General features: G+C 42.7%; 2 protein-coding genes across 8 annotated transcripts; both read right to left on the reverse strand.

Moving 5' to 3' along the window:
* Positions 1–50: 50 nt before the first annotated feature.
* Positions 51–3,865, reverse strand: timm23a (translocase of inner mitochondrial membrane 23 homolog a (yeast)). Its single transcript, XM_085761297.1, has 7 exons — positions 3,469–3,865; positions 3,296–3,354; positions 3,116–3,209; positions 2,245–2,329; positions 2,098–2,156; positions 1,700–1,810; positions 51–837 (listed from the first exon to the last, which is right to left on the reverse strand). Exons 1-7 carry the CDS (start codon positions 3,572–3,574, stop codon positions 716–718), a joined length of 636 nt encoding a protein of 211 aa, XP_085617423.1. The 5' UTR covers positions 3,575–3,865; the 3' UTR covers positions 51–715.
* Positions 3,866–8,656: 4,791 nt separating this feature from the next.
* On the reverse strand, positions 8,657–24,551 carry qki2 (QKI, KH domain containing, RNA binding 2). 7 transcript variants are annotated; one of them, XM_085762031.1, is made up of 9 exons: positions 23,861–24,551; positions 21,200–21,348; positions 19,903–20,019; positions 16,029–16,172; positions 14,783–14,870; positions 14,254–14,538; positions 13,488–13,511; positions 12,676–12,750; positions 8,955–10,231 (listed from the first exon to the last, which is right to left on the reverse strand). In XM_085762031.1, exons 1-9 carry the CDS (start codon positions 24,000–24,002, stop codon positions 10,209–10,211), a joined length of 1,047 nt encoding a protein of 348 aa, XP_085618157.1. In that variant the 5' UTR covers positions 24,003–24,551; the 3' UTR covers positions 8,955–10,208. The 7 variants fall into 7 exon arrangements, 6 of the variants coding, with proteins under 6 accessions (XP_085618158.1, XP_085618157.1, XP_085618156.1 ...); XM_085762030.1 differs by having other exon boundaries at positions 12,676–12,753; XM_085762032.1 differs by lacking the exon at positions 13,488–13,511 and having other exon boundaries at positions 8,657–10,231; positions 12,676–12,753.
* Between the last annotated feature and the right edge of the window lie 994 nt (positions 24,552–25,545).

Raw genomic sequence — 25,545 nt, forward strand, 5'->3', positions numbered from 1 at the left:
ACCCTAGTTTTTACTTTTACATCCAATAAAACTGGTGAAAAGCAAAAAAAAAATCTTTCCAATTTTTTTTATTTGTTTTTGATACAGTTGTTTTTTTCTTTAATGGAGACACATTAATAGTAATTAATGCACTTCCAGCACAGCTTTACAGCGACTTCTTCTCACACAGTAAAACAAAACCCGCCGCACGCAGACACGCTTCAATAAATTACAAGAGTAGAACTGACCGAGAGGTTTTTGTTCTGCGTTCGCACGTCTCGCTCTTCTGCACCAGAAGAGTCTTTCAGTCCAGTGGTGAAGCTCACACCAGATGTCTGACAAATCATATACGTACATCACCCGTTACGATGTCACGGGTTCACTGATTTCAAAAACTAAAAAGACTAACAAGCCTCCGATCAACAATGATAAAACAGCTGACACACCTCTGTGGGACTTCCCTCGACAGGAAAACCTCAGAGGATAAATATTACGATGGAATTTAACTTCTTTTTCAGACGCATCCCAGAAAGCTCCAGGAAGGGAAAGTGTCTCAATAGTGGCGGTGGTGTTGGTTGGTGGTGGGGGGGACCAGCGAACTGGGGCCACCTCACACTTCCCTGGAGAGCAAGCACACTGCTTTTGACCAGAGTCTTTATTCCTGTGGTGAAAGGCTGCGTCCTTGAGGGAGATATTTGGCCCTGGTGGTGTTGAAGTATGAAGACGAGGTGACGGGTCAGTAGAGCCTGGAGGACGGGGGCGGGGAGCCGGTGAGGTGGTCCCAGTTGTTGTAGAGAGCGTAGGCACCAGACAAGGCTAATCCGACCAGACCGCCGCGGGCGATACCCCTCACTCCACCTGTGAACGCACAACAGGAGCAGGATGAGTGGAAACAATCTGACAAACAGAGATAAAACTGACTTTTTAACCGCAGCACAACAGGTTTAACCTTGTTGTCATGTTGAAACACAATTTCATGTTGAAACACGTCTGCAAAACATCTTCATACATGTAACAATCTGCTGCCTACCTGTATTTTATAACACTTTCAAGTTAAGCTGCGCAATTAAATGCAACGTTGAAAAGCAAACAAACAAAAAATACCTCACAATATCCAAGCTGCAATTTTTTCCCCCGCTGAAGATAAAATGTGTGTGTTGAAAAGCAAACCCACAATATCCAAATGTCAGAAGCTGCAATGTTGTGTGTTGCTATGAAAACACTCTGGACCATATAATATTCTCAAAATGTGCTGTAATCAAGCATGTTTGGTAAAAAAGCCAACAAAAATCACGTCAACAACTTTGTATTTTTGAAGTTAAAATGAAAAGTAGTGACCTTTCACGCTAAAATCAAAACATCTGCTCAAATAATCACAATATGATGTTTTTTGCAGATCGCGCAGCTTTAACTGACTGTTGCCTGGATAAAACAAGCTGTCTTCAATACTTTTTAGATAAATAAACTGAAAATATAATATAATGTACATAATATATTAATTATACAGATTATCCATTAAAGGAAAATAATCTTTAGCTGTTTAAATTTAATGATTTCACTTGTCGTTGTTTTTGGATGAGGTTGTGAACTCTCAACAGATGACTTATGAAATCCAGATGTCGTCTTGTGCGATTTAATACACATGTGAAAATACTTAAAACACACACACAGCACACACTGATGGCTGATATACGAGTAGGGCGTAAAAAATAAAACTTACTTCCTGATTTAAAAAGCATCCCAGTTAACGTCCCAGCAGCCACTGTGTTGAGGTCATCCTCTGCTCCTCTGGCCTTTTCTATGGCCACGCCGAAAACACTGTACAACAACGCTGCAGAGAGGAATTCACAAAGTTTAGTTAAGTGCAGGAAAACTCTGATTCAAAAGAACGAAACTCAACAAAACCAAAATCAATCAATCTGCACTGACTTTTTTATTTAATTCTAATAAACCAAGTCACCTCAGTCACTTTAATAAACTCTTTATATAAGTATTTTTGTATTGCTGCCATATGTTTATTCATTAAGTATCTATCTATCTATCTATCTATCTATCTATCTATCTATCTATCTATCTATTTATCTATAATAAGTCCCTATGATCTTTTTTCTGACTCACCGACTGAGCCCAGAGAGTTGGCCCATGATGCACCCTGCCTGGTCACCATATTGAGGATCCTGTGGAGACGAGGAAAAAACATTTACTTCTAGGACGGGTCAAGACACCAGGCTGCTGCAACAGGAGGAGCTTTGTTTCAATACTCACTGTACGTTACGGGGTTTGGACCACGCCATGTCGCTCGTCTCCTTCAGGCCCATCCTGAGACCGTTCACCGCTCCAAACGCTGCTCCTGAAGCCAAGACAAAGAGAGAGAGAGCGGCAGTGAATGATTAGCTAAAGAAACTTTCAGCCATTTCTGTTTAGGTTATGGTTGTTTAAAGTGTAATTTCAAATAACCAAATAAATCTGCCACTATAACAGCTTCAAGTTTCCATGAGATGTTTGAAACCTGCTGAAGAGATTTGCTCCTATTCAGCCACAGGAACATCAATAAGTTCCTCCCAGTGGTGGTGAATGAGGTTGGTCCACATCAAAACTAGAAGAAGCATTTCCTTGTGGACGAGAGTGTTGTTGTGTTTTTGATTGTTTTGTATGCTTTTTATTGTGTCTCCATCTCCCAAGACCATGTTTCCTGTCTGTTTTGAGCATGTGTGCAATTGTTTGTCTTTGGTGAAGCTGTCTTGAGTAGAACAACCGAAACCAAAACAAACAGGACAATAACTTCCTCAAACTGTCCTGGACAAATATAATTACCTAATACAAATGTGTGCTGAAGCATTACAATTTACACAAATCAAGACAATTTTGCTGAAAACATATAAACACAAGCTAATGTTGCTACATCATGCTCTAACAAACATTACTGTAGTCTCATCTGCTGTGATGGAAAGTAATTTATTTGCATAATGCCACAACTTCAAACTTCTAAAACTATTGCTCAGTTATTAAAACATCATTATTCATTTTCTGTTGATCAGTTAATAGCCTAAATATTGCAGCATTTGCATATGTACATGTAAAATATGAGGAAGCTGTGTGGCTCTATGGAAGTTGCAGGTGTTTCGTTGTTTCTTACCTGTCATACAGGAGCCTCCGATGGTGAAGAAAGCCAGTTCAAACCTTCCTCTTGTTTTATTGGCACCTGTGGGTAGAATGAACTCATCTGTGTCCTGAAAGAAAAGACAAGAAACAAGTTTAGGTCACAGGAATGAACGAAGACGTGAATTTACTACACAACTCTGCTGCTTCATCTCACCTGGACCAGGTAACGAGGGTCGACGTTGAGGTAAGGGGACAGAGGGCTCATTCCCGTCACTGAAATCACATTATAACACATTTTAACACATCAGTTATATAATAAAACTGAATGTAAGTTACCGTTGTTAGCTCTGAAGCTAACCGAGGCTACAGCAGGTTGGTGACACTTACAGGGGACACCGGCCAGCTCCGTGTTGGAGTACTCCGGTCCTCCGCCTCCAAAGAGACCCCCGAGGCCTCCTTTCATCCCCCCCGATCCTTGCGAGTTGTTGTCCATGGTTTTTGTTTGTTTGTTTGTTTCACCTGGAGAGAAAACTGGAGGCTAACGCTACCTGGCTAACGTTAGCTGTGTCGTAACTCTGGACGTAACTCGGGGCGACGAGCTGCTGGATCCACCGACACCGACACCGACGGAGACGGTCCTCACGGTGTGTGTGTATGTGTGTGTCCGGGGCGGATTTAACGAGAGAAAACGCCGATTGTTTCTTAACAAATCAGTTTACTCGTCTTTGCATCATACCCCTGACCTCCAGCTTCCAGCCGCATGCTCTGCCGTAAAGTGACGTGACGTCGAACGCTGCTCTGCGTCATTGCGTCACAAAACAGATTATAAAAAGTGAAAAACAATGATACTCGCGTAAAGGTTTATTTAATTTGACGATTTTTTTTAGTTTGTAGTTTATTCAAATGTGAAAATAGACTAATAAAACGCGTTGAGCTGACGTTAGTAAGTCCGACTTTTTTACGACAGTTAAACAGATCCGGGATCTGTTGATTTAACTCAAGGGCAAACAAAGTGAAGGAGATTCAACAGTTCAAAACTGACCTGGAAGCGGGGGACACTTGGTATTTATAATAATATAATATTTATTTATTTATTTATTTTAGTTTAGTTTATTTGTCACATATAATTACAAGCAATTACAGTGAAATTCTTATGTAGCTACCTTTTGGTCATTGCATAAAAATACAAGTACAAGAATATAAAATAAAATATTTAAAAGCAATAGAAGAGGTAGCCTAGTAGTACATTTAAAATAAAATAAATACTAGAGACTACTTATCCTCATCCTCTCACTTTATATGTTATTGGCTAATTTTGTTGACATGTTGTTTTCATCTAGTGAAAAATAAAGTTAGCAGCTAATGCTATTGTCATTTTTAATTTCCCCCTCACATTAGATTGTTGGATTGATTCCCAAACTCAGCAGCTGGTGTAACTCACTTGGAGATTTTCATTGAGTTTCTCTCGTAACAACCACCTGCTATCATTAGATTGGCCAAAGCAATTCACATGTTTACACTTCTATGACCTTTTCAGTTCTCACAATCTGACAATATCACCAGTCTGGCTCACTCCAGGGACAAAAATCTTAAGGGGACAAAAGAAGACAAAAACAGGAAATACTCACATTTTTGGCATCTGCCGCACTCACTAAATTTCTGTCGCTCATCTCAGTGCCATTTTCACATGCTGTTTTCTCCCACGCACACAAATGTACCATATGTCCGTGTATCCACTTTCCATATATCACATAGGCCTATTGAATAAAACATGAATGTGAAAATTCGGGTATGTATAAAACTAATCAGATGTTGGAACATTTTGATTATGAATATGTGTGTGTGCTAATATTGTAGACAAATGTCACATAAATAGCCTATATTTCCATCCCAAACCACTTTCCCAGAATGATAAGACATGTTTAAACTTAATGAGGAATGAATAAGAAACAAATAGACACAGAGAACTGTTACATGCATACATACATATATAAATTGATTATAAATTGTTCACATACAGTATAAGGTTGCATTGCAACATGTTAAACAGAACAGAACAACTCATCTTGTATTTCTAATATACATTTTACTATACTCTATAAACTTAAATCTTCATATTTACGTATGTGATCATAATGTATCTGCTTGTGTGTAACATATATAGCACCATAACTCTTGATAATGAGACATATATGTTGTATACATACATGTCTGCATGGGCTGCTGGTCATGTGCTGCAGTTTATAATGAGTCTGGTCAGAGATAAAGGGAGGACGTCCTCAGATGTGACACAGGGAGGCAGCAGAGAGCTGCTGGTGGCGGCAGACTGCAGCGTATGAGGGTCAAACCTGTTGGAGCTGCTGCTGCTGCTGCTCAGTGCTCATTCTAATTAGGCCCTGATTTAATTGACTGATTTAGTTTTGGTTTTAAATTTGTTTCCCATGCAGTCAGAAGAGATTCAAGCAGAATTTGCATGACGCTGTTTAGTAGTAATGCATGCACGTAAGGAAGTAGAGCTAACTTAAATAACTTCCATATGACACCTATCAGGGCTGTTAAACACTCGATTCCTCCACCTCTCATGGCTGCAGGGTATATAGGGTGGGGTGGTGGGTAGGTGGGTGGGGGCTGCAGTGAGCACGCACACAACACAACACGTGCATGCGCGCCGTCCGTGCAGCTCGGCCCCGGCCATCTGCTGCCGGTCAAAGGGACAGAGGCAGTGAAGGAATTTAGTGTGTTGAATTTCACGAATAACAGAGCATCTTATTTGGATTCTGCCATTGTATGTGTGTATTCAGAAGGGGCCAAGTGGAGCGATGAAGTTTGCCATTGTCGCCCAGTGTGGGTGTTTTCAGACTCTCTGGCATGATCTGTGAGTTAGTGTTCTCTGTGTTACTGCCCAGTGTGCCCACTGTCTTTCCCACAATGCCCCATTCAGCCCTGGGCCTCTCTCTCTCTCTCTCTCTCTCTCTCTCTCTCTCTCTCTCTCTCTCTCTCTCAGACTGACCTGCCACCCATTTTGTGCCTCTGGCTACTCATCATCATCCTCCTCCTCATCACCATCACCATCATCATCATGGCTGTTGAGCTATGAACCAAATTTTCACTTTAGCTGTGATGTCATCTTTGTCATCTCTTTCACCAACTCTCTCTCTCTCTCTTACTCCCTATCCCTCTTTCTCTCTCCCTCTCTCCCTCTCTCTCTCTTTCTTTCTGTCTCTCTGAGCTCCCGAACACAAAAGACAGAGAGGCCACGACAGGACCCCAGTGTATGCTGGTTGTCAAGGAGACAAGGAGACAGTGTTGGGTCTTTAAACTGCCTCGGAGGGGTGTGTGTGTGTGTGTGTGTGTGTGTGTGTGTGGAGTTAGGGGGAGTTGGCCTTATTTACATGGGAAGAGGACAAGAAAGAGAGAGAGAGAGAGAGGTTTTGAAATACAACTTTTTTTTTTTGAGCAGCTTATAGGACTCCACTGTTATTCAACTAAAATCATTCCGCCGCCGCCACTACCGCTGCCCGTCGTTGCCGCTCGGTCATCAAATATTTACCAAGCAGAAGAAATCTGGAGCTGTTCATTATGTGGAGAAGGCCGTGCATACATAGCAATGTAAATCAACCTGTCTTATCCTCTCTCTCTCTCTCCCACACACACACACACACACATACACACTTTGATTGTAAGTGCTGGGAGCTCTGGGCCCCAGTGTTGGCAAATGGTGAGAGCTGACTGCAGAATACATTGCCAGATGCTTGAAGAGTGTTTCATTCCAGACTAAGAGAACAAGAAGAAGAAGAAGAAGGAGAAGAAGGAGGAGGAAGAGGAAAAAAAAGAAAAGAAAAACAGCACGAAACTTGACTGAAAACAGGAAAAACAGACACAAGAGCACACACACCCATCCAAACACACACACACACATGCACCACCACCCATCCCTGTCCATGCATTCCCTCTCTTTTATTTCCCCCCACTCTCTCTCTCTCTCTCTCTCTTTCTATCTCCACTCTCTTGCTCCTTCCTGTCCAGAGGATTGTCAGCAGCGCTCACATTATGTCCTTTCTCTCTCTGTGATCACGGGGGCTGGTGGTGGTGGTGGTGGTGGTGGTGGTGGAGGGGTTGGGGCTGCAGCCACACAGCAGAGCAGAGCAGAGCAGAGCCGGCTCAACTCCAAGCCTGAAGTTCAATATCACCCCTCAACTTCACAATGAAAGCAGGAAGGGCAGGGAGAGGACGAATGAGCCACCCACTGCTGCATTCACCACGGAAAACCCCCGTGTGATTCAGTTTTTTTTTTTTAAAGTTGAGTGTGTGAAACTTTAAAGGTGAAGTTTTGACTTCAAACTTCCAAAGTGTCAAAGGCTTTTAAAAAATTACCTACGGGTATCTTTCTCTTTTTACTGGTATTTAATTAAAATAAATCCCCTTTTAATTTATTTAATGAGCGCGCCCTCTGAGAGGTCGGTTGTAATTGAAACAAATGGAGCTACCATGACACATGTTGGTTATTAGCTGTAGGTTTTTCACAGACTTCAGGGACGCACTGTGATCCTGTGTAATATTTACTCTGCAGATGTTTGAGGGCGAGATTGCACAATCAATTTCCCTTCAATTCCCCCGTCATGTAGTCCTCCAACCTGAACCACCACCCACCCCCATTTCTTTTTTCCCTGTTTTTTTTTTTCTTCTTTCTCCGTTATACATGCGCATGCCTCTGAGGAACCATGGTGAGCTGGGTGTGTTTTGTTCTCTCTTATTACACACATCCATGTCTTGCAATGTCCAACTTAAAAAAAAAAAAGCAGAGGAAGACAGAAAATAAGAAGTTAGGGAAAAGGAGGAGGAGGAGGAGGTGGTGTTGGAGAGAGGGAGAGAAACATGTTGTAGCCTTTTCCCTGCATTTCGTCTGAAGTATCTGCTGTTTTCTTTTTGTCCCTCTGTGTGTGAGTGAGTGTGTGTTTTTTAAAAGGGAGTGTTTGGTGATTAGTATGCAGAAAGGAAGCTGATTTGCATAATTAAGTGCTACAGAGAAAAAGCAACAAAGTTTGTTAGTTTAACAACTATGAGTTTAATAGTGTACAAAGAGTTATTCCTGCTCAGAATACTTTAAAAGTTAAAGGTTCATTGTTCAACACATATATTTTCTTTTTATGTTTCTCACTTTTCTTTTAGACACACACGTATTTGTTTTTGTTTTTTAAAAGGAATCAAAAGCAGAAGACAGATACCATTAAAGTGGTTAATAATCACAGAGGTGGTAACAGTTAGTAACCTACACTTGGCACTGAAGAGTAGATTAATGTTGTACTACACTGTTAATTGTCACACTTATAGTTTACAAAAGGCACAGAAGGCAAGCAATGCTTATCTCAAAAGGCTCAAAAGTTAATACAGAAAACATCAGACTCCAGTTTCTGAGTGACTTACTAATGACACATGAAGGATTGTTATACTCATCAAATTATTCTCCATAATAAGGCATAATGTTCTTATCTGAAAAGGTCATTTAATGTTATTTTCATGTACAAAATAAAATATAAAAATACATTATAAACTTGTTACAGATGTTACGACTCCATGTTTTTTCATTTTTTGTTTCTCTTTAAGCGTCAAGGCATCAGCTGGTTTGTGTGTGTGTAAAAGTGTACCACACCCTCGGATACACATGCCAAAAAAGAAATAATATATATATATATATATATACTGTATGTATGGACGAGTTCATCTCCGACAAAACAATCAACCAAAAAAACAAACAATCAAAAACAAAGTATAACACTGTCGTCTCGAGGCGTCCAAAGCCTCACATAAACATTTCAGACACTGTAGCTAGAGCTTCAATACTGCATTGCACTTCCAATTCAAATGAGCCACTGTTTCTCTTTTCTTTTCTTTTTTTTTTTGGCAATAAAATCTGAATTGAAGAAGAGTTATGTGATGTAAAGCCGTAAAATGACGACACATGCAACACATTTCCTGCAGCCGTAATTAATCTGCATCAACCCAAATAACATCATAACATCATGCTGGGGCACAAAGCCACAGTGTAGTGATAAAAAGATTTAGGTGTTACATTGTTCCATCGCGCGTCAATAAATAAAGGCACTGTTGTGTCGAGCTCATACAATACTGTTGTGTTGAAAAAAAGGCAAAAGGCACAGTTGTGACAAAAGAAGTGCAACCTTCCCTCTGTATGTGTTATCTGTACTGCACTGGAGAAGCAGCATGGCATTTTATTATATCGACTGTATATGTCGACTTTGTATCTTGGTGCTTTACCTTTTCAAGAAACACTCAGAGATACTTTGGCATTTTGGATTCCAGTTTTGTAATTTTTCCTCACCAAGCACCTGTCGCTTTACTAAATTGGAAAAAGGTTGGGTGCTGGCATTTTGCTCGACTGAATGATGGCTTTATTTTAAGTATATGCTTCAGATATGGTGCATGCAGAATGAAAAAACAAAAAAAAGCGTGTGACATTTTAACACGCCACCAGAACTGCATACACGACCATTTCAACACCATTATAATGTGCTACAGTGAAATTAATATACGTTGGGGCCTTAGAGGAAGCGACGTCGGAGGTGCCTGTAGAGGAAAAATATCAACAGATCTCTTCCAGTTTAGTATTGATGGATGGTTTCTGTAAGTACAATTACCATAATTATCAGTAAAGTTACCATGTTATTAATAAAGTCGTTATTATTGCGTCGCCGAGACAGTTGGGGGGGAATTAGTTTAGGAGCCCTTCACCAGTTTGGGGCCCGTCCTCAGTGGAGTCTATTGATGACAATTGCTGATACTGATTGGGATTTTCGGCAGTCGAATGGTTGTAAAACAAAAAAAATTAAAAATTCACAGACTGGCTTTGGAGTTTTTTTTTTGTAAGGAAGGCACGTTTGGTAAAGTTTAGGTTAGGACTCGGTGGTGGGCGGGGTCCTGAGGTTTATTCCCATGATCGCTGTCGTCTGGTTGGCTGGTTAGACAGAAGCAGCCGGGTTGTTCCCAACGTGCCGGTCTCTGGTTGGCTGAGCCGGGGGAGTGGTGGGGGGCCGTGTTGCCAATGAGCACGCCAGCGGGCAGAGATGGGTGGGTCATCAGTGGGCGGAAATGTCAGAAGGTCAAGGGGGTCATGGGTTAGTTGCCGTGGCAGCTAGAGTTAGACGGACAGAGACGGACAGACATGGAAAGGAAACAAAAAGGGCACATAAAAGGGGGGGACATAAAAAGAAAAAAAGATAGAAGAGAGATTAGTGTCAGCTAGTGGCGTCAGGATGACAACAAGGCAGATCTACTGCAGCCGCGCAGCATGAGGGGTATTACATAAGAGCGGCGCAACACCTCCATGAGCCGCCGCCGCCGCCGCCTCCTCGACCATTCACAAAGACTTACACCAACCACCAGGTGTGTTGGTGGCGTAAGGAATGGCGGGAAACGGCAACACGGCGCGCTCATGGAGGCGTCTGCAGGTGTTAGCGAGATACGAGATACCCCTCGTGTCGCGCGGCTGCCGCTACAGTGACACTACTCATGCTAGCTGGGCTACGTCTAGCACAGACAGACAGTGAAACCATGGACAGAGAGGGAGACAGCATGGTTTCATGTGGGTGAGAGAGTGACCTTTTAAAGGCTACGTCCAAAGAGGAGTGTCCCGTAGGCTATACGGTGGCCCTGAGGGCTCAACACACGCAAAAGACATGAATGTGTATCGCAAATTCAGAAAAGTAGCTTCGTTAGTTTGACGACTAAACTCAACGCACAAGAAGTGTTTCTGGGGCGGTGTTTGTTTGACGCTTCTTGACTTTGGAAGTTGTGAGGACGGCTACCTGTTAAGGTGAGTTTGTTTGGTTTATTATTACGTCAATAAGAACTGTTAGCTTAGCATTAGTCTTTCGCCAGGTCCGTCACTCTTTTGCGTCCCCCCGGAAACACTTCTGTTGTGATGAGGGTTGGTGTTTTCAAAAATCGAGGAAGTTGTTTTCTGAATTCGTATCTTTGCGTGTGTTTCATTAAACTGCAGTGCATTGACCCCTCAGGGCCACCGTAGTCCGGGGGGCCTCGGAGATTTATTTTCGCTTGCTGACGGAGTAGAGGTTTTTGTTTAGCAGCAGGCACAGGATTTCAGTGATTAACTGATTATTGATTATGGTTTTAATCTATTTGCTATGGAGTATTAGAAGAGCACCTAATGACTACGGTAAGCAAAGAGGCCGTAGGAGACAGCAATGAGAGGTTAAGAGATGGTGATTTTAGAAACAATTTAACAATAGACAGACTAACTACAAGAATTTAGAGGCTTTGGTTTTTTTTCGAGATTTTTTTTCAATAGTCATCTTTATTGCCTTTTAGTGTTTTTTTGTCCATCGTGTACAACAAGAGCACCACCGCTCACACACACACACACACACACACACACATATATTGTAGCTAGCTAGTCCATTTCTATTGCATAAAACAGTCACGAGGCCTGTGAATCGAGAAGGTCACCTCGTCTTAAATACACAGAGTATAATAACACTGCCTTCATTGCCACCGTCGCGGTGACTAAAACAGTAGTAGCTACACACTTTGAATAAAGTTTGAAGTTTACATGGAGACACTTCATCTATAAAAAGCATACCATAAAAACAAAAATAAAAATTTACAAACTAAAAAAAAAATACTACAAGTATTTCCAAGCGATCTTGTTCCATAAGCTTCATATAAGCACTTAAATCCTTAAAATCCCTATATACAAATTTATTTTTTGCAGCTAAATACATGGTAACAGCACCACTCTGGCTAGGAAATATATGAAAGATGTAAACAGCCCCAATGATAAAGTCCAGTGGGCGACTGATAAGACCACAAACAACAGTATTTCATACAAAAGAGCTTGTAACACAGACTTCAGTAGTTATCACACGCTGTGTTTTAGTAGTAAAAACCAAAGATCATATTGAATTGAATGACCTTCAGAAAAAGAGACAACCACTGTTACTTTAAGTGTCATATAGTCATTGGGCACAACACAGGATTTAATTTATAATAATAATAATAATATTAATAATAATGATATAAAAAGAAACATTTGTGGAAATCTACTGGAATGAAGTTGGGTATAAATAAATGTTCCCACAGTATTTGTAGGGTCAAAAAAAGTAGTAAGGAGATAAACAAAAAAAAAAAAGTTTCTGAAAGAGAAAGAGAGAGAGAGACTCCGAATCCAGAGTCACAAGGACCGAGTCACATGAACGGACTATCCACTCTAATTGAGAGGGTCCCGGCCTGCAAACCGTCCAGTTTATCTAACAGGCGAGTAAAGAAAACCGCGGCAGCTGTCGCCTCTGACATGGTTCCTCCCAGTCTTTCTCAAATATTTCACTTTCACTGCAACAAATACTGTTTCACATTTCAGCGTGTGACCTTTTCGCCCGATACAGTTACTCTTTTTTTCTTTTTTTTCTCTTTTTTTTTTTAAAATCTTAAAGGCATGCCGTATTACAGACACATGTAAACTGAAATTGGTCCATTGGTCTGCATGCACGCACACTAAACAACAACACAGCACACATCCACATACACATACACATTAAAGTGGCTGGTGAGCTAACTAACCTCTGTCTGTGGTCACTACCCTTTGGTAAGGATGGATTCTCTTGTCGTGGCGTCGTACCTTAGTGGTCATGGCACCTGCTAACAGCCATTGACATCGCCAAAACAGAACACAGAAGGTTACTCATCAGAGAGACATCAAACAGTCCACCCATGGCACCAACATCAGTGAAACCAGGAATTTACAAAGTGTTCAAGGCTGAAGGTGAAAGATTTAAGCAAAATAAAATAAAAAGAATCTCACTTCTAAGAGATAAAAAAGTTTTTTTTGTTGTTTTGTGGTCTTCCTCTTCTTCTTCTTCTTGTTCGCTAAGAAAATTATTCATCCAAACCACTAATTTCACTAGTAGATTCAACATCAGCTGTAAGTAAAGCCACTCTATAGCTCTGTGATCAAGATAAGCTGTAACGTAGATTAAATTCACAAACAGCAGCACTAAAATAAACTATGGGTTCCACTAAAAAAAAGTGTTAAAAGTTACAAGCGGAAGCTGAACTATTAAAAAAAGTTAAGTAACTTGTCACACCACAACACTAGTCTGCTAATACAAAAAGAGGAAATTAACAGGAATGGACACTTGACTACAGAATCACTGTCGAGGAATCTGTCATCCTAAAGTATGAGCAAACTCGCAGTGTTTGCTCTGTTGGGGCAAGTATGTGTGTGTTGGGAGGATGGAGGGATGGAGGGATGGGGAAGGGGATGATGGGAAGGGAAGGGGAAGGGGAAAGGGGAGGAAAGGTCTCTGCAAGCCAGTCCGTGTGTGTGCTAGGAAGGGTTGCTATCGCTTAGCCTTTGGTTGGGAAAGCCATACCTGCAAAAACACAGGGAGAAGAGACTGTTAGCCCAGAAATGAGCTTCAGCGAACACCTGTGAATGTAGTGGATGTATTACAAGAGCTGGATACGGCAGCCAACGAGCCCTAGTGGCCGAGCGGGGTACTGCAGGTATAATGCTCCCCAGCTTCAGGCTTAAATCTGGACCAAGTTTGTGTTATAGCTATACTATACTAGCTATGTATATTGGATTTAAAGCTGTGGCTGCTGCAGCTCTACCCGTGGATCTCGTTCTTGTTTATGTGACTTAAAGATATAAGTTCATTCACGATAATCGAAACAAGGAGATTTCAGATGATGTCATCCCACAAAACTCAAACACCACCGCACTCAGGTCATGTGATGACAGCTGATCAAACTCCATCTGCTGCAAAAAGCTGTAGTTGTGGTTTTTTTTTCTCTTCTATTTCTGGCAAACAGATTTCCCCTTCTTCCTTACGAGCAAGATATGTAATGCCCAGAGGGAGTGAAGAGTGAGGAGACAGAGTGAGGTCACTGCATCGCCTTGGGGCGAATGATGAAATATAGAGCAAAAAATATATCTTCACGTCCAAGATTTAAGTTGTTTGCCTAAAGTTTATTCAAAGTTTTCAGGCACAGGTGGAATTTAACTGAGGCCCATAGGTTCAATATCTATATAAAGTCTATGGGAGAAGTGGGCGTGGCCATTGGCGTCCAGTATCCAGTTCTCACAATACATCCATTGACCATGTATGACAGTGATGGCGTCCTACATCCACTTACCTAATACTCCGGTCGAGTCAATGGGGTATTCCAATATGGAGGGTGTGAGTGTGTACGGGTACTCGTAGGGCGTGTAGATGATGCCGGACTCGGGCCCTTGCTGCACCAGCGCCGGGTGCGGATTGCCTCCCTGCACGAGGGCGGAGCTCTGGATCTGACGAATCAGAGGCATGAGGGTCGGCGTGTTGACGGGGGCGGGGTTGCGCAGGGAGGGAGGCAGGACGGGCGTTGGGCCTGTGATGATCCGAGGCGCCTGGGGGGTCGCTAGCGGGAAGCCGGCGGTGGCTGCACGATATCGCCAAGTATGCACACGCCCACACACACACACAAACACACACAGACACATATACACAAACACAAACAAAGCGCACACATGCACAATAGACAGGGAAGAAGAGGAGAGGACAAACAGACTATTTAACAGCAGGAACAGAGGCATTGTTCATATATACAGTGGACTCCTGTGACGAGACCCCTCCCTTTGTCTCCCACCAGCCCTCCTCCACATTAACTGTGATGTCATCCTTACGCGTCTTGACATTGGCGTCTCTGTAGGTCCCGTTGAGAATGGCCAGCTCCATCAACTGCATTTTCTTCAGGTTGTCTTCCCCCTCGGCCTGCGGCGAAACAAAGCAGAGCACTGACTGAGACTGAATCAACTTTTTGTACGTCACAGTTATGCGAAAGAAACTAAGTCTTGTTTTTTTGCTGATATCATCTGCGCTGTGTGGAGAGACCTTGAATGCACCACGCCAGGACGTATTGGGTGTCAAACACGCTGCGGCTTCTTAGCTCGGGTTGCAGCTTGGTGAGAAGGTTGACTGATTTACAGTTGGGCAGCAAGGTCGCCCGGGTTAAACTAACACACATTAACTTGAGCTGCCACACACATGCACACACACACATACACAGATTAACAGGTGTTTGCCTATAGACACTTCTCAACATCCGATCCCGTGCTGTGGTAGGAGCAGGAAGTGACGCCTGATTGCTGCAATAGAAATCCACCCTGCTGGTCTTTTCACACTTTTTCTATTGTTGTGTGCAGAGGAGAGGGGGAAAAAAAAGAAAGAGAAAAGAAAAGAGTAAAAACTGAAAAACACAAGAAAGAGCCTTGTGACATAAAAATATGTGCTGGTGTCAGACGGGATCGTTCAGAGAGCAGCACTCCTTGCATTTCGTATTTGTCGTTATGTTTTTATTTTATGTACGTATGCAAGTAGCTACGTGGGGGTTAGGTGGTGGGTGGCTTGGAGAATGTGAGAAATGTTGAGGAGTGCAATCAAAATGTCCTCTTGTGTGGACAACAAGACAAAAAAAAAAAAAAAGAGAAAAAAACATGGAGAAAGAAGAATACTGTAGCCAGTAGTTGGGAATGAAGTGAGTTGTGGACAAGTGAAAGGAGTGATGGAGTGGGGAGAACGAGTGAACAGACTCTCCATTCATTCACTCAGCCTTTCAAACAACCCGGGGTTACCATGGAAACCCCTTTATGTGTGTACCCTAATTACCCTAACTCCTTACACATACTCTCTCATACACACAGAGCTACACACAAAAAGACACACACACAAACACACACACACACACACACATACACACACTTTTTGGACTGACAATCCCCTTCCCCCCTCTTCCATGCATACCAACACAGTGAGCCCTCATCCAATCACACACACAGCCTCGTCTCCATCAGTCCAAAGTAACCATTGATAATCATGGTGATTATTGGTTATTGGTAGGTGGTGGTGTTGTTGTTGGACCGATATACTCACAGCGGGCACTAGGAGTTTCTTGACCTCGTTGATGGCCCGCTGGAGCTTGATCTTGGCCCGGTTGTGTGTGTCCTCCACCGTGATGAGGACGTGCAGGTCCTCGCTCAGGTGCTCCCAGTTGGGCTTCCCTCGGTTCATCTCCTCCTGGAACAAGCAAACGTTTGATTTTTAGTTTTCAGAGAGCACGCACCGCCATCCATTTACTGCAGGATTTAACTCCTTTTTTTGTTTTTTGTTGGCACAAATCTCCAATCGGCTTCCAACTGCACACGGCTCAAGGTCGTGCAGAGCAGCTTCGGACGTGTCATCGAACTCATGAAATAGCCATGTTTGGTGTTTTATCTGTGGATTCTTTGCTTTATCTCATCTGTCCCTTTCTTTCTATCCAAACCACAGCTGAGAGGATATGTCAGTTAATTGGTATTCAGCTGCTGATTCAATGACAACGACGCCCATTAATGTCAGAGTAATCGTTTAGTGAGTCATTATAAAGTAAAAAACACCACACTCTGACACTGTGGATGTTTATACTTTGTACACATTGTTCGTTTCCCTCTGAAAACAGGTACAGGTTGATTTTTGGTGCAGTTTTTGAAAAAGTTTCATTCACAAACAGAAGCTGCATTAGCTGCTTTTCTGTTTCAGGTCATTGTAATATTATTTTTTTCTAAATAAGTTCTTCAGACAAATGTAATCTGAGGACAGTCTGTGAGCTCTGGGAACTTGTGACAGGGATTTATTTTTATTTTTAGCTCCATTAAGACTAAGGAATGACAATGTCAGTCCTCCACTTTGGCCCAGACTGAAATATCAACACCATCTTTAAATGGATTGTCATGAAATTCAATACAGACATTTGTGGTTCGCAGAGGATAAATCTTCACTTACAACGTCAAAACTCGAAATTGGATGAAGCCATTAATAATTGTCTTTATTCTTGGTGCTAATTCGTAAATGTTAGCATATGTTAAGTTTGCTAAAGGAAGATGGTGACAGCAATAAACATGAGCTGTAAGCAAAGTCATTGCGGAGGCTATAGCTCAAAGCACCACAATGCTAATATAGCCTACTCACTCATTGATTCTACTTTCCTATCTATTCATTAAAGCTACAGCCAGGAGACACTGGCTTTAACTTAGCATCGCGCCAACGGTTATAAAATTACCTGTTTAAACTAACGGTACAAAAATTCTTCTTTGGCCGGTCGCAGCAACTACTGCATCACCTTTGTTTCCAGTTGTCTCCAGTGGCCATACATTATTGCTATCTTTAAGATAAAAGCAACTCTGTTATAAAACTTAGTAATAGTTCAGTTTGAGGAACAGTTTGAGAAACTTCACTTATTGATACCACTCTCTTATCATATTGAAGCTACAGCTACATGAGACAACTAGTGTATCTTAGCATGTAAGCTAATGGTAACCAAATCCACCTAATACAGTGGTTCCCAACCTTTTTTGGATCATGGCACCATTTTGACACCTCAAATTTCTGGCGACCCCACGTGGGGTCCCAACCCCAAGGTTGAAAAACACTGACCTAATAGCATGTTTAAAGCTCACAAATTAGCTACATCTTTTTGATTAATCTACACACTAAGGGTTGGTTGGTTGATTGGGTTTTTTCCTACTTTTTTGTTTTTCATTGGATAAACTATGTCTTCCATATCAGAGATCGACACATTTTCCATTAACCCTATTGGTTGATTTGTTAAACGACTAGTAGTTACTATATTTGGTGTCAATGATATTGCTTTTATCCAGCAAAAACAATAATAAAATTGGTGCTATTGATCGGATCTTCATTTCTGTGATGCACATAGTTAATAGCCTACTGTAGCTTGTTTAGCTGTCAGACTTCAGACTTTCCCTATGGGCGGCGGTTATGTGAATTAAGCTCAGCTGGCCATCTCCGGACCGCAACCTCAGATTCATGAAGAGGAAACAGATAAGGCGCATTTTGCACAACTACTCGTCCAGGTGCAGCCTCACACAGAGACACCAACGCGCCTCCACCACCAACCAGATGTTAATGAAAATGTTAGTTGCAGCTTGCTCAGCTAAAACTGAAATTATGACTCCTCCTGTCTGAGGTGGTGCTGGGAGACGGACGAGCTCTCTGTGGATGTTTTGTCAAGTGAGATGTATCATTTTGAAGAACACTAAAAGTCAACATCTTTCTCTCGTCTCTCTCTCTCTCCCCCCTCAGCTGCCTCCCACTGTGTCTCTGTTTTCCTTCCTCTCTGTCTCTGAATGTGTGTGTCTTGCTCTCTGAGGGGCGTGCGGGGTAGGGAATGTTCTGGAGAGAGAGAAAGAGAGAGAGATAGATAGAGAGAGAGAGGAGAGGGGGGTGAGGGGTGGTGGTGGTGGGGGGGTGGAGGAATGCTGGACTTGCTCCACCTGCCGTTTGGAAAGCTTGAGCCGACTCCGTCCAACAGCAGACACCAGGGGAGAGGAAGGGAGGACAGATGGACCGAACACCAGGACAGGAGAGAGAAAACTGAGCACCACAACCTCAGAGTGATAGAAAGATAGATAGATAGATAGATAGATAGATAGATAGATAGATAGATAGATAGATAGATAGATAGATAGATAGATAGATAGATAGATAGATAGATAGATAGATAGATAGATAGATAGATAGATAGATAGATAGATACATAGATAGATAGATAGATTTTCTTCCTTCACAGCTCATTTTTTTTGGAGGAAATCAAATCTATTTTAAAATTTCTGAGCTTATCTTTCTCTCACTCTCATGTAAAAAAAAATGCTGGAAAGTCATCTGCGAACACATCCTGTGCTTGTGTGTTCACTTATTTTTCCTGGTTGTTGTTGTTGCTGCTGCTGTTGACTGGTAATGTGTCTCAAAATAAGCTCAATTTAAAGCACATCACACAGAGTGTAAGTTTGGAGAAAGATTGCACCTAATTTTCGGGGCTGATGGACAAAGCTGAATGAAAACAAGTAAGAGCCAAGATGAAAAGATTTAAACATGTAGTTTGACAATGTCAAACTACATGTTTAAATCTTTTCATTTAAACATGAAAACAAATTTTTACAAAATGTCAAATTGACATTTTGTAAAAATTTGCTTTCTTGCTTAAAGTTAGATGAAAAGACAGACGAGGCAGCACTCATGTCTGAGTGGCAAACAGGATGGAAGCTGCAGATTTTAGCTTAGCTTAGCATAAAGACTGGAAACAAAGGGAAAGTATTAGCCTCCCTCTGACACCCTCTAGCCCCAAAAAACTCACTAAATATCAGAAAAAATAATACAAAGTGACAAATTGTGGTTTTAGCAGTGGTTTCGCTCAGGTTTGTGTTGCCGAATTTAACAAACCTTTAACTTTTCTGCTTTAAAAGTGGATTATGTCATGACTGGATAAGTTTTCTGTTTCCCCGTTTCCAATCTTTGTGAAAAACTATATCTTATTCTTGTTATTCCACTTGGTGCAGTTTGACAGATCAGTTCGGCTAAATCTGCTTTATTGCTGAGAGTCAGATGAAAAGACAAATGTCTCACATCTGTACAGTAAACATGAATCTGCAGCTGTTAGCTTAGCATAAAGAGGGAAAGCGCTAGCGCTAGTATAAAGTAACGTATTGTGGTTGTATGGTTAGTTTTACTCAAATCTCTGTTTCTCAATGAAACAAATGTAAAAGTTTAATTTGTGAGATTTAAAGGTGCTATAATAGGCAGATTGCGTTACCTTTGCATGAGTTTTCCAAGTTCAAAAACTGCATCTAATTCTTGGCCAAATACCTATAAATAAGGTAATTTCCCTAAACTGCACATTCCTGTGGTCTATCAGAGAATAAAGTAGACGTATAACCAGACAGTGAGGTATGTGCGTTCTCCGCTTGTTTACCTTCTTCTTGTCTCTCATGGAGCCTTTTCCTCGCACCATGATCTTGCAGCCTGTTTCTGCCTCGAGTTGTTTGGCTGTGAGTCCACGTGGGCCCAGGATCCTCCCCACGAAGTTGAACTACGCAAAAAGAGCAAAAAGATTAAAAATAAACGAAGGCCCGAAGGAAGACGAGTACATCACACACTCACACTCACACACACACACTCACTCACTCACTCACTCATTTACACACAAGAGTTGTCTTTCTTTTTCTACAATGTGTGTATTTACATGTGCGAGTGTGGCTTCGAGGTTTGTGTGTCTGTGATGTGTCTGTGTTACGGAGAGAGACAAAAATAGCTCATTATATGGGTTCTGGCTGCTGCTGGTGGCATGACAGGACAGCGCCGTTCTCTTAACCTTATCTGTCACTAAGACTGAGTGATTAACTAGACAGCTGCCCCTGTGTGTGTGTGTGTGTGTGTGTGTGTGTGTGTGTGTGTTTGAGTACGTGTGTGTGTTCGTTCACCACTGCACTGTCCCTTTTGTTTTGTCTTACACTCCTCATGACACGTTTTATTCCTCCACTGAGTTTTAAACCAAAGCTAGGCCTACAATATATTATGCGATGACCCCTGTCTCCTTGACGACACACACAAATCTAGATAGAGGAACTTGCTCTCTAAATTTAACCCTGATCTCAACCGTTTTCCAGTGCCCTGTGTGTGTGTGTGTGTGTGTGTCTGTGTGTGTGTCCTGTTAGCCTCCTGTCATGTGAGTGAGGACAGCCTGTCATTGTACTCGGTGATTGGCGAGCTGATGCATGGAGAAAATCATGTGAGCCGTTCAATTTGGATCAACGCAACTCATATTGAAGTGCTTAACCGTACTTGGCGCGAGTGAGTGGCGATGTGCTGGACGGTGAAGTTTCCTCACTGCAGCGTTTATAGAAAAAAAAACAAAAAACTTAAAACTTAATCCACCTTTTAAAGCCTTTATAAATATTTATAGTGTCAACTTGAGGCTGAAAATTGTCTCACATGGAGGAGGCTTAAAGGAAATTATGAGTGAACAAAACGTATCTTTAAATGTAAAGTGTAAATGATTCATTTTTATCTGATTGGAAACAGGCCCGAGAGGATCATTACCGATCAATTTTAAGACTTGATTACATCATTGGGTGTGAGCGCAGATGTTTCAGAGTGAAATCAGCCCTCAGATAAAACGTCAACAGTGGAAAAAAAAAAAAAAAGTAAACAGGAGACTCTTCAAAACAAAAAAAAAGGTCAAAGGTCAAAGGTTTCGTCGGTTCACTCACGTCAGGATACTCTTTGACGGGCACGTAGAGCTTCTCCTGCAGCTGGGCCACGGGGCCGATGGCCTCGGGAAGCTCCTCCATGTCCCGGCCGTTGAACATGCCGCCGTTCAGCGTGTCGTTGTACATGTCCTTGCGTACACGTCCGATTTCTTTTTTTTGGGGGTGGGGTGGGGGAGAGAGAGAGACGGGAAAAAGTTAAGTGGAGTGAAAAGCGTCACATTTCTCGGAGGATGAGTCACTGTCAGCAGAGATACAGGAGGCTCTGAGTGTGACAGTGGACAGACAGACAGTTACAATCCTCCTGCTGCACAATGTAGAATCTAACCACTGGATGATTTGCAATCACTCCTCTATTACTGACAATTTCTCTCTTTTCTATTTCATCTTGCAACAGTGTTTGACCCGCACACACGCACACATACACACACGCACACACATGCTGTTCCCCTTTCACTCTGTAAATAATGTGAGAGAAAAACATACATGTTGGTGGGTGTCACAGTGACCGACCTATTCAAACCCACTGCTGCTGTGTTTGTGAAGTTCTGCTCTGAGGAGAAAGCAGCACAGGAATCCTCAAAAGGTCCACAAATAACGTTCAGTCGCCTTCATTGTAAATCTATAGATCAACAGTCGGCCTATAAAACACCAAATAACACCTGTAATTCTCTTGTTTTGTCTGTAAAACGAATCGTCTCACTTTAGAATCACCAACCAAATGGTCTGTTTGAGTTTTTTTGCTGAAATAAATCAATAATCCAAACAAACAAATCATGTCAAACAGGTGATAACTGATTTTGTTCTTATTTCTATTTAAAAAAACAACAAAAAACAAACATAATCAGGCTAATTTTAGAGCTGAGATCAATTTCTTGAAAGGTCAGATGTTTGGCTGAGCTTATAGATGCAGAGGCAGCGTCGTGAAACGAGACGGTGTCGGTGTGTGTCTGACTGTGTGTTTGTTTAGGGTTTGTGTCAATGACCGATGCTAGCCTCTGATGCCTTTGTAATGACACGCTAGCACAATAATAACTGACTACTGCAGCAGCACACAAACACATACGCAACACATAACACACACGCACACACACACATGGCTGAATAACTTGCCTTGAGGCACAAATATCATCTGACCTAAGCAGGCTGACAGCCATGTCTCCCTGCTCGCAGAGTGATAAGTCTGACCATAATAACTACAGTAGGACACTATAATTACAGCCACAGCCACAGTGACAACCATGGATCCTCTAATAACCTATTCTGACCTGTTAACAACCAAAAAAAAATACAGAAACACAACAGAAGTGTGCAGAGAGCGTTCGTCACGCCTCAGAGTTAAAACACTGGAGGAAAATGAGAAGTGAAAGAAGAAGAGGAGACTTGAAGGAGGGGGAGATAAAGTGCAGAGCTGTGACAGGCCTTATCTTAACACTTCAACCTGTCGTAGGTTTAAATATAGGCCGCAGAAACATGCACTGTGATAGAGTCTATGTGTGTGTGTGAGGCCGGCAGTGCTTTTCTTATTACCCGGCCGCTACCCAACGTTTTTTGGTTCACACTAGCTCTCATGCCTGAGTGGCTCGTCCACATAACTCAGGCGGAAGATCCATGGGCCCGGCTCGGTACAAAGCCTCCTGCTCCCTCTCTCTCTGACTGACCGAGGGTGTCAGTCAGCTCAGCCCCCATGCATGCCATGCAGCCCCTCCAATGTAGAGCACCAAGCAGCAAGAGATGTTGACCTATTTGTCAAGAGGTCGTCTGGTACGAGAACAACCTCTGCTGCTGCTGCGTCATGAGACTTGTCACAGTGAGCAACAAAGTCAGGACCTGGGTGATCCTGATGAGCAGCAACAGGAGCAACAGGAGCAGGAGGAGGCCTCAGATCGCTGGGCTCGATCCTCTTAGTGTCATTTCAGGAAACCAAAGAGAGAAAAAAAATGAAAAAAAAGTGGGATATCAACAAGTGAAGGGCATTGATGAGCCGTGCAGCAGCAGCAGTGTGAGTGTGGAGGCTGTGAGAAGCCTCAAATCAAATATTTTACACCGTGACACGCTCTCGTTCCTGCTCAGGGATGGGCTGCAGCGTTCACATAAGCCTGCGCATTAGGTCACTGGGAAAGACTAACAACTGTCTGTTTGTTCCCATCAGCAACTGACTGAGTGTGTGTGTGTGTGTGTGTGTGTGTGTGTGTGTGTGTGTGTGTGTGTGTGTGTGTGTGTGAGTGAGAGAGAGACAGACAGAGACAGAGAGGGAGAGACTGTGCTCATCTGCTGCTCTCAACAAATTAAAACTGTGACTCCGGGCGGTTTACAAATCCTCCCCACATATAGTTTCACAGCATTATTTTCCACTTTACGGTGAATTCACAACCTCAGGACGAAGAGGAATAACAATAAAGATGATAATAAAGTGAGTTATGTATTATAAGCATCTTCCAGTGCTGGCTTGGCTTTAGGCTACTGACACATTTTTCCCCTGGAGGAGGAATTTCCTGCAGGTTATTATGACAGTGATCATTTTTGATTAACACCAAAAACTCCAGTGTCTGTTTCCAACTGAGAGGGAGGTGCACTGTCTTTCCTGTGAGGTGTGTGTGTGTGTGTGTGTGTGTGTGTGTGTGTGTGTGTGTGTGTGTGTGTGTGGAGAGAGGCCCAACTTACCTTCATCCAGCAGCCGCTCCAGATGCGTGAAGATGCCGCTGAAGTTGGGCAGGGAGCTCATCACCTTCCTGTCGTTCATCAGCTGCATGAGATAGTCCGGGTTGGACTTGGGTCGCTCCTTCACCTCCGTCTCCCCGACCATGGCTCCTCTTTCTCTTCAACAGGTCACAAACCACCGAGCAAAAGTCGGAAAACTTAATATTGAAATGTTCTTTTCCTTTTTTTGTTTTTTTTTGTTTTTTTCCCCCAATTATTTCTTTTAGAAAATAAGAAAATACGCGCACCAACACACACACACGCACGCACACACACAAACACACTACCGACGCAGCAACGAGAGGACCCGAGGAGGGGTTTCCACCGGCCGCGACCTGCTGACCGCCGCCTCTCGGGATAAAAAACTCAAAATCTCAGCCCCCGGTTCGCTCGACTGTCCTCCCGGTCAAGGTTTGTGAAGTGAGCTCCCCCTTCTCTAACCCCCCCGCCACCTCTGTCCGACTCTCTCCGGAGTTAGAAAAAAAGTTCCTTCCCGGGGGGAGTTTGGCTCTTTGGCCACTTCAGGCGACACTTTGACCCGACTCAGTGCACTTCTCCTGCGGCTACACTTGTACCATCGACTCGTCTCCAGTCCTCCGCCCCGTCTCCTCCGCCCAGTGTGTCGGTATTCTGCAGCGGGGCTCGACTCCCAATCATATGATTACAGTACAGCAGCAGCACGAGTGGGCTGCCGGGAGCGCGCCGCGCGTTGCCGCCCGCCCGTCAGAGGGAGGGAGGGAGGAGGCTCGTGCTTGCTTGTCCTCTTCAGCAGCCCCTCGTTGCCCCCGCCTATAGTCCCTCTCTCTGTCTATCTCTCTACACACCCACGGTACAACAATATATAACAGCCCTGCATAGGTATGTACACCTGTTCTGCAGCAGGCACTGTCCATCACTGCTCCTCTGAAGTGTGTGTGTAGGCTATGTGTGTGTGTGTTTGTGTGTGTGCAGGTGTCAACACTTAAGTAGCTTCATTTGTTTTTAAATACTGAGAGACCATTGTACTTTTTTCCTCTTTTTTTACACAACTATCTACATCTGTGTGTGTGTGTTATTGAGAGGGGCTGCAGGGCTCCGGGGGTTTATATCATTAAAACAAGAATTATTATCAACAGTCTACTTCATAGAGAGGCTCAGAGGGGTCAAAGGGGAGGAGGGGGAAGAGGAGAGGAGGGGGGGCCCGTGGCCTCTGTACAAAGGGACTGTTAATAATAATTCTTGTTTGAAAGTCAGAGAGCTCAGTTCAAAGACACAACATGGACACAAACAGACGCAAAACAAGGTCAAAGAGAAGAAAAACAACCACAATGTGATGAAGAAAGAGACACAAAACAATCCTGAAGAGAGGAAAAGCAACTGGAAAGATGTGAAAAATGAGCCCAAAAGAGACAGAAACTACAACAGAGTGACACAAAACTACAACAGAGAGACACAAAACTAGACAGAACTACGACAAAGAGACACAAAACAATCCCGAAGAGAGGCAAAACTAAGATGCAAAAAGATAAACTCACAAAACGACTACGAAAAGATTCAAAGCATCCACAAAATAACACAACACAACGTTTTTTTTTTACGGAGTTGTGTGTTTTCTACTTTGCTGTGTCCCAGGGTCCATTTTCTTTTCATATGTTGACATATGTTGTTTA

This window comes from Trachurus japonicus, chromosome 19 (assembly GCF_045865225.1).
Source record: "Trachurus japonicus isolate A0001 chromosome 19, Traja_1.0".
Taxonomy (NCBI): Eukaryota; Metazoa; Chordata; class Actinopteri; order Carangiformes; family Carangidae; genus Trachurus; species Trachurus japonicus.